Below are 9,680 nucleotides of genomic sequence, written 5' to 3' on the forward strand. Positions count from 1 at the left end.
GTAACAGGTCTCGAATCAGTCTCATCCAGTAGTAGTCCATTACGCTCATATGTTACATGAATATACTTAAGGAAAATGGCATAAACTTCTAGGCTTCTGTGTGACTACATACATATATGAACAAAACGTAATCAAGTATGTAAGCTTACTTGTGGTTGGTGGACCCAAGGGATGGGATGGTAACAATGTGCTGTGGTCGGCAGCAACCTGCAGACTGAGCGTCTCACTCTGGGCAAAACAGATGCTTGAATGGGACGGCTCACCTGTATGAATAAACAACACTCATTCCTCATTAAACACCCACTCGGATTCATTAACACTCCTTGATGCCTATCCCTCCGTTCTCTTCAATCTTTTCAATCCGATGACGCCTTTTACATTTTATTCTCGTTATCTTTAGACGATTTTACTCAGTACAGGGAAGATTTTTCGAAATGGAAGGGCCAGATATAGTCTTCATTAACTCTTTCACTGCAAGAAACTTCCTAAATGTTAAAGAGTCTTCTGTCTTTTACAAGATCAAATTGTAAATAACAGACACCGTACAGAAGGGGTTAATTTTCTCTCCCTGTGCGCTATACAAAATCTTAAATTACCTCGGTTATACAGCTCCGACGCTAAAATTCTCGTTTATACAAACTCATAAGGCCGATGAATCTTGCCTAACGACAAATTTCAGTGCTAAAATAACCGCGAATACAGTGAAACACCCATTTTAATGCAAAAAGTGCTCTGTTTCTTCACCAACCATGGCAGGTACCTGTACATCTCTCAGTGACCTATCCATGCCAACCCCAAATGTAAATACCAAACAGTGCGAATGCCGCCTCACCAAAGACTTTCTCAATGACAACTACATGAAAGTGCAACTTCAGAAAAAGTGCAGAGAAATGGGGCTATCAAATGTGTGGGTGAATAAAGAAACGTTACTTGAAAAAATCTTGAAAAACTCCCCGAATGGCGACATCCTCACCGCCACATATCTGTCGCCTACCATCTCTCCAACGAATGCTTCCCACACAATAAACTCCAGTGAACAAATCGTAAGTGACATTATCTCTCTTAGAAAAGAAAATGAAGCAAAGACTCGTGAAATCATAAGACTAAGCAAACAAGTACACAGCATGAACAAATTATTTGAACACGTGTTCGCACGTTTGTTAACATTGGAAGGACACACCTGTACACCTGCCGCTACCACCTCACCTCCACCATGCCGACCCCCTCTTCCACCATGCCGACCCCCTCATCCACCCACCACCACCGTTCAATCTGATCGCAAAGTTGGGAGACTTGGACAGGCGAATCAAAACAATCGAAGAAAAGGTCCAAAGCATTAGTGACAATATTCCATCTGATGCAGCAGATCACTTAAACCAGCCCAATGAAAGATGCCGTCTTTTGGAGCAGTGAATCAGCGCTTTGGAGAAGTCAACAACACGAACCCAGAGCAGCATACCAAGCCCGGACAACAACGATGGTAAAACCCTTTTGCTTGGTGATATAAATCTAGCAAATATACGGGCCTCAGACCTAAACATCAAGTGCAATATAAGGACTCTTAGCGGTGCTAACACTGACCTGCTTAAATGCTGGGTTCAAGAAAAGTTGTCATGGAGTCCAGCAAACTGTGTCATTTACTGTGGACTGTTTGACGTCATGGACAACGAGAGACCCACTTCCGTCATTGACGACCTTGGATCTCTTGTCAGTGAACTGATAAACAAAAATAAAAACATGGAAATTTGTGTATGCCAGCTCGTCCCAAGCCTGCAGTCAGACGCCCTACTTGCTAAGATCAATGAACTTAATGAACAAGTGAATACATGGACGAATGACAACGGACTTCACACTATAAAACCAGATGCAGCCTTCAAACTAGGAACTGGAGAAATTGATGAATCTTGCTATGAAGCATATGGGGAACACCAAGGTTCTCTTATAAACAGGAAGGGGGCAGTCAGGTTACTTGGTGTCCTCCCCAAGATTGTGTAAACTGGGACAAAATAAAAAGGAACAGTGACAAGGAAGGCCAACATAGACGCACCCCACCACGCCAACAACAAGAATCCCACCAAGGACATACCTCGTCCACATGGCGTCCACTCCCTCACCCGCTCATTCCAAACTAACTGTATGGACAGAGATGGGTGGGAATCTGCAGGTCGTAGCAGGCGCCAACACATGGGACAGAATTACCACCGAATGGACGTGGGGACAGAAGAAAGTTACCCCGACCCCCCACCACCCAACACGCCTCGGGGAAATACTGCTGGGTCATAGCGGATGACATCCCACTACCACGCCACCCCCCCGCCACCAAGACCCCGCTACAATGCACGCCCCCAACAAGTTACAAAAAAGGCTGCTATAATTGTGGCGAGTTTAGCCACCATCAATCAACCTGTCGCTTTGATCATAAAGTGCAGTGTTCTAGCTGCCATAGATATGATCACAAAGGCAGACTGTGTGAATTTTATAGTGCATAGGAGAATAGCAAAGAAGGCAAAGCTGATAGTACTGCAACTCACTTAAAAATGGATAATCTTGTTATAGAACACATAAATGCTCAGTCTCTTCAGTCTAACTTTGATGAAATAAAGCTCATGACTGAAGAGAGAGACATCGATATACTTTGTGTTAGTGAAACTTGGTTGCTTTCTCACACTCGAGATGCGTATGTACAGTACATTTACCTAACTACAAAATTTATCATAATGATAATGGATGCTGCGCGGGTGTCTGTATATACATGTACATAAGCAACATTTAACCTCCAAACTAATAGACCTCAAACTTTCTAAACAAACAGGAGTAGAAGATATCTGGATCTCAGTACAATGCAGAAAATTACCCTCAATCATTGAAGGATGTATTTACAGACACCCGAAGGCTGCTTATGATTCCTTTGATTATATTAAGGAGGTGCTAAGATCTGCTTTAATTCTCAAGAAAACTATATTTGTGTTAGGAGACCTAAATGACAATCTTCTCTCCCATAATAGCAAATTATCCCATATATTATCCAATAATAAACTGACATCATCATCATAATCATCATCATCATCATCATCATCCGGACCTCCTTTCCCACCCAAGGGCAGGGTGAGGAGTAGCAATGTCCAGACAGCACAAACTTCCCCAATCCAAATAGACCACACTTCCATTCACTAATCATTCAAGCCCCCGGAATCCTGGCTTTACCGGATACGCCAAAAAACATTCGCCACATTTTGCAGCTTCACACAAACGTATCTGGTTGAGTCAATCCGGACGCTGTCATGCTCACAAGGGGTGCCAAAATCCCTAATCATGCATTTCTCCCCGCAACATTCATCCAGCCAGCTCGATCTATTGTCAGTTCTCTAGCCTCACCGACTTCCAAACCTCTCTTCCTCAAACACTCATCCACCATATCTCTCCACCTTCTCCTTGGCCTACCTCGCCTCCTCCCTTCTTCAAAGTAGCTCAGGTAAACCTTTTTCACCACTCTATTGTTATCCATTCTTTCCACATAACAATACCATCTCAGGACACTTTCTTCGATTCTGGTGTCCACCGACTTCCTCACTCCACAAATTTCACGAATCACACAATTTCGTATCCTATCCACCCTCTGTAATCCACCTACATTCCTCAACAGTCCCATCTCCACTGCTCTTACTCTTGACTTTTCATTTTCATGCCACATCACAGCCTTTTTCCACTCTGCAGGAGCGGTTTCACCCATCCATGCCTTCTTACATATCTCCAACAAGCACTTCATTCCACTCTCCACTTCACTTAAGCATCTCTGCATACACCTCATGAAGCCCAGCTGCTTTTCCATTTTTCAGCCGTTTCACAGCGCTCTTCACCTGTGCGAGTGTCACGTCTCTTGGCACTGCATTCCTTCTTGCACACTCACAAAACCAACCATATTTACAACCACTCTGCTCTCTCTATTCCCATTCATCAGGCTTTCAAAATATTCTTTCCATCTGGTCCTTACTTCATCTCCATGGGTTAGTAACCTACCACTTGCATCCTTCACACTATTGCTTTTCTTTCCGCTTTCACTTCTACATTTCTGCACCTCTTTCCAGAATATCTTCCTATTTTCAGAGTAGTTCCCATTTATTTTTCCTCCCAAATCATCATTTACCTCCTTCTTTTTCCTCTTCACTAGTCTCTTTACGTGCTTCTTGCTCTCGATATACTCAGTTCTTACTTCAACTGAACCCTTATCCTGTAACTGCTTTAGCCACTTCTTCCTCTTTTCCTCCACTGCTCTCTTAACCTCCTCGTCCCACTATACCGTACCCTTCTTTTTTGTTGATACTCTTGCCACACCACACACCTCTTTAGCATTCCTAACTAAGCAATCCCTATATGCATTCCACAGGCTGTCCAGATCCAATTAATTCCAGTTCACTGAATCTAACTCGTCCTCTACCTTGGTCCTATAATCATCTGCCACTTCTTTGATCCTCAGCTTTTCAAGTTTCAGTCTTTCACCCTGACTGCTCTTCTCTCTCTTGATCCACCTTACTCCTCTCAGCTTGATCTTGCATACCACAATCATATAATCTGACTGACCTCCACATCGTCCTCTCACAGCCCTCGTATCAGCAACCATTCCCATCATCGACCTCTCTACGAGCACGTAATCAATCAGGCTTCTTTCAACACGATCCCCGTTTCCTCTATACCATGTATATTTATGTGCATCTTTGTGTTTGAAATACGAATTACAAATGCACAACCTCCTCTCCTGACACATATCCTTTAGTCGATTCTCTTTATCATTTTCTCCTGGTACTCCATAACAACCCATTATGTCATCCTCTGGACCAGTGCCTACTCTTCCGTTCATATCCCCCATCACCATCACTTTATAGCTCCTGGGCATTTCTCCCACTATTTCACCCAGCTCATCCCAAAACCTGTCTTTCTCTCTTCACTCCCGTCCTCACACGGTGCATACACTACAATCACTGCCACTTTCACCTTCTCAAACTTGAACTTGACATACATACACCTCCAGCTGACACATTTGTAGTCTCTCATTCCACTCAGCCACACCTTATTCATCAACAAGGCAACTCCTTCCTTACATCTTCCTCTCCCATTCATTCCCGATCTTACACATTTCGCACCCTCCCAGTCTTCCATTTTGCACCCTTTCATCTTCGTTTCACACAGTGCCATCACATTTCACACCCTCCCACTCCTCCACTTCGCACCCTTTCTGCTTCGTTTCAAACAGTGCCATCACAGCATATCTTGCACTCCTGAACACATTCACCACTTCCACCCTCTTCGTCTCCTCATTCACACCTCTCACATTCCACATGGCCACACGAGTCTGCCCATTTGGTTGGGGCCCTGGGCGGGTATTGGGCCCCCCGAGGCTCTCTGAAATGACTGCCGTGATTAAGTGATTTTGGATAGGGCAATCTGGGGAACACTTAACCCTGCCAAAAACCCCGGTTATATGGTTACCACCCTGCGTAGTAAATGGTTTCCTGGGTATAGGAAACCATTTGGCTTGTCACTCAGTGTATAGCACATATGGCATCACCCTACATGGAGTGAGTGGATGATGGGCGCCCCCGCCTACCACACAAGTAGTTAATAAGCCTACACGAATCACTCCTACATCTGCTACTCTCCTTGACATAAATATAACCAACAGTCCTGAGAAAATAACTCATACTGATGTTGTCCCACACATCGTAGGTGATCACGACCTTATAACCTTAACAGCAAATATAAGTAAGCCTAAACGCCCACCTACTATTAAAACCTTCCGTGACCTGAAAACCTATAGCAATGATGTACTATGTTCCCACCTACTAAATGAAACAAATAACTTAAATACTGTTCTGGATACTGACAGTGTAATTGAACAGGTTGGTATGTTAACCTCAGTCCTCAGCAGAAGTTTGGACAAATGTGTTACCATAGAAATAAAACGTCCTCCTGCCCCCTGGATTACTGATGAAATTCGATAAATAATAAAAACACGGGATCACACACGGAACCAATTAAAACTTAACAGGTTCAACATGACATTATAGGAAAGGTACAGGGATTTAAAGAAAAGTACCAAATCACTTATTAATCAAGCTAAAAACCAATATTATCACAAAGAACTCTCAAACTCAAGAGGTAATATTTCTGCAACATGGAAAATAGTCCAAGATATAATACTCAACAATAAAAACTCCAACAGTAGCTTTTTTGATGATCCACAAAGTAAAGCTGAAGAATTTAATAAGTTTTTCGCAAACGTAAGTAAAAGAACTTCTGAAAATACTCAGGTCTCCTTGCATGCAAGTAACACCATAAATCCTCCATCTGAAAGACCTGTCACCGGTAATGGCGCACGCAGCATGACACAATTCCGACCAGAAGCTGTTGACGTAAACACTGTAATACTAATAGTTAAACATTTACAAAATACTAATTCTTATGGCTCAGACAATATTTCACTTCGTTTTATTTAGGACTCCCTCCTCATACTCGCATTTTATTTAACCTATGTAATAAATTCTTCAATTGCTACGGGCGTATTCCCTAATGCTTGGAAGAATGCTATAGTCACGCCTTTATATAAAAATGGGGACACTCAGGTTGTGAGCAATTACCGGCCAGTTTCACTGCTACCGTTGCTTACGGTAGCAGTGAAACTGGCCGGTAATTGCTCACAACGTTGGGTCTGCTTAGTACTTGGATGGGTGACCGCCGGGGAACACCAGATGCTGTTGGCATCCCTACGTGTCAAGTGGGGTTGGTGGAGGATTAGTGCCCCTCCCTGTAAAACAATTAACTCTAAGCCATTGGCCACCCCGTCTGGGATACATGGCGTCTGGCAATGAATGAATGAATGATTCACTTCTACCTGTTTTTTTTTTTTTTCAAAATTCTCGACAAAATCGTCTCATCTCAACTAATATCATTTCTTGAGTCAAACAAACTTCTCTCACAAACCCAACATGGCTTCCGTCCTAAACTATCCACAAATACAGCACTCACAGTTATCACTGATAGTATCTACTATAACATGGATAATAAACACATATCACTTTTAACCCTCTGTGATCTATCAAAAGCTTTCGATAGTGTCAGCCATCCCATTCTTCTCAATAAACTCAGTAAAGTCAGTGTCGATAACTTCTGGTTTGACAGCTACCTTAATAACAGAACACAGTCTGTTCGCATCCAAAACACCACATCCTCCAGATCAAATGTCACCTATGGGGTACCCAAAGGCTCAATTCTTGGCCCTATACTATTCAATATGTATGTGAACGATCCCTCAGAAAATCTTAACGAATGTATTTTGGTGCAATATGCTGATGACACTCAGTTTCTTCACAGTGGCAAACTAGATTCCCTTCAGGATATACTGCACAAAGCAGAGGAAACCTTGAGTATGGCCAGGGAATATTATCTTAAAAACGGTCTTCTTCTGAACACCAATAAAACCCAATGTATCTTTTTAGGGACCAGGCAAATGCTCTCACTAATACCACCTAACACAACCGTTCGATTTGGAAACACAGCAGTTCAACCCAGCACCTATGGAAAAAACTTTATATATATATATATATATATATATATATATATATATATATATATATATATATATATATGGATTGCTACATGACCTTTGATAAGCACGTAAATGAACTTAACAAAAAAGTAATGGGCATATTAATATATATTAACAGGATAAAAGATGGCTTTGACAAAGAAACTCGAAAAATCATAGTGAAGGCACTTGCCCTAAGTATCCTAAACTACGACAATGTAATATGGGGCACTGCAAGGAAATCTCAACTTTCACGTGTGCAGAAACTACAAAATTTTGCTGCTAAAGTTATCGATGGAAAAGCAAGGAAGTATGACCATGTCACTCCAATTTTAAAAGAACTGAAATGGCTAAACACTCAAAACAAGATAAAGTTTGACACAGCTGTCACACTCTTCAAATATCTAGCTAATCTCTACTCTGACTACCTCCTTTCTTTTCCATCGGTACATAATATGACACAAAGTATGACCATACAAAAAAAAAAAATAATAATAATCTGTACTTTCCTAAGGTTAATGCCGACTCAGGTGCAAGATCCTTAGCAATAATAGGGCCAAAGATATGGAACCATCTCCCAGAAAATGTCAAGGAATCACATTGTTTAAACACTTTCAGAATTAGACTTAACAGTCACTTACTAAACACCCCTCAATAATCTTACCGTATAATGCTAAACAATAATAAACTAGTAAAATATGATGTAAAATATTATGTAATAATTCACAAACACAACAATTTGAAATAGAAAATATCATGACATTTAGTATATTGATAATTGTACAATTATATACCTTTGTATTATACTCCCTAATACTTATATCTACAGGGTATAATCTTCGGATCTACTCTTTGTACTATAATCGTATAAATAACTTATATTGTTATATGAATAACCACGGTTTGTGGAAATAAACTTTATTATTATTATTATTATTATTATTATTATTATTATTATTATTATTATTATTACCTCCCTTTCCTTGGGGGAAGCAGCCTAGGTATATAGATAGATAGATTATTATTACTCTCTCTCTCTCTCTCCATTAATAACTAATTGACACTCAATAATTTACTCGCCCTCCTTTCTTCACAGTTATTTTCTTTCCGACTAAAAGCTGGACCGACATTTTTGTCCGCGACTGTACATCTTTATCCTACCTTAGAAACCACTACCCCTTGAGAGAGAGAGAGAGAGAGAGAGAGAGAGAGAGAGAGAGAGAGAGAGAGAGAGAGAGAGCGGGAGCCTGGAAGAGAGGAAGATTAAATTATCTGAAACACTTGTCACCCTAAGTGTCTGGCCCTTTCTTTATTCCCTTCCTCCGTCCCTTCTCCTCGCTCCCTTTACCTTTCTCCCCCCCACCTTTCTCCCCCACCTTTCTCCCCCCACCTCTCTCCATCTCGCTCCCCTTAAACGCTACTCTTCCTCAAACCCCATGTTCTACATCATCCCCCACTCTCCCTCGCAATCCTCATTTTCTCCCTCACCTCTCTCTCTCTCTCTCTCGTGACTTTTAACTTAGATTAGCCTGTCTCTTACGTAAGGGCTTTCCTTCCTCTCTTCTTTCAAATTACCGTTCTTTATCGACGATTTTTTTTTGTTTTTACTTCTTACTCTCTGATTCTGTTTTCTCTCACATAACGTCTGTCCCTATTTTATTAATTTTTGTTTTACTTTCCTCCTCACTTTCATTCCTCATTTTCTGTTTCCTGCTCTTCCTCCACCTCTTCCTTATTTTTCCCCTCTACTTTTCCTCTTCATCTTTTTCTTCTTTTCTACTTTTCTTCTTTGTGTCGGTGGTGATGAAGCAGGTTGATATTCTTCCTCCTCTTCACCTTCATATTTTTCGTCATTCCTCTTTATTTTCTTCAGCGTCACTTTCATAATTCAAACTCCCTTCATCTTCACCTTCGTAAAAGTCAAAGTCATTAGCAAAACCCTCGTCAATTTCGTAATATGGCTTATTTTTCGACGCTAATTGGATTTCGAAAAGTTTCATCAGTGAGAGAGAGGGAAAGAGTGAACAAAAATGGATATTAAAAAGGGGCTTGGGTCTGTGCATATGAAGTGTTAATTGCGTTGATTTATTTATGATGATGA

General features: G+C 41.2%; 2 protein-coding genes across 2 annotated transcripts in view; one reads left to right on the plus strand and one right to left on the minus strand.

Moving 5' to 3' along the window:
- LOC145399054 (carboxylic ester hydrolase-like) overlaps positions 1 to 9,680 on the minus strand; it is a 137,745-nt gene that overhangs the window by 106,490 nt on the left and 21,575 nt on the right. The window lies entirely within an intron of this gene.
- Positions 2,287 to 9,680, plus strand: part of LOC145399078 (zinc finger MYM-type protein 1-like) — a 19,476-nt gene continuing 12,082 nt past the window's right edge. Inside the window, exon 1 of the mRNA XM_080271832.1 lies at positions 2,287 to 2,467. Coding sequence (XP_080127958.1) covers positions 2,287 to 2,467 — 181 coding nt within the window. The remainder of the gene's footprint in view (positions 2,468 to 9,680) is intronic.

This window comes from Coenobita brevimanus, chromosome 47 (assembly GCF_032717465.1).
Source record: "Coenobita brevimanus isolate Jiangsu-jjx chromosome 47, ASM3271746v2, whole genome shotgun sequence".
NCBI classification, from domain to species: Eukaryota; Metazoa; Arthropoda; class Malacostraca; order Decapoda; family Coenobitidae; genus Coenobita; species Coenobita brevimanus.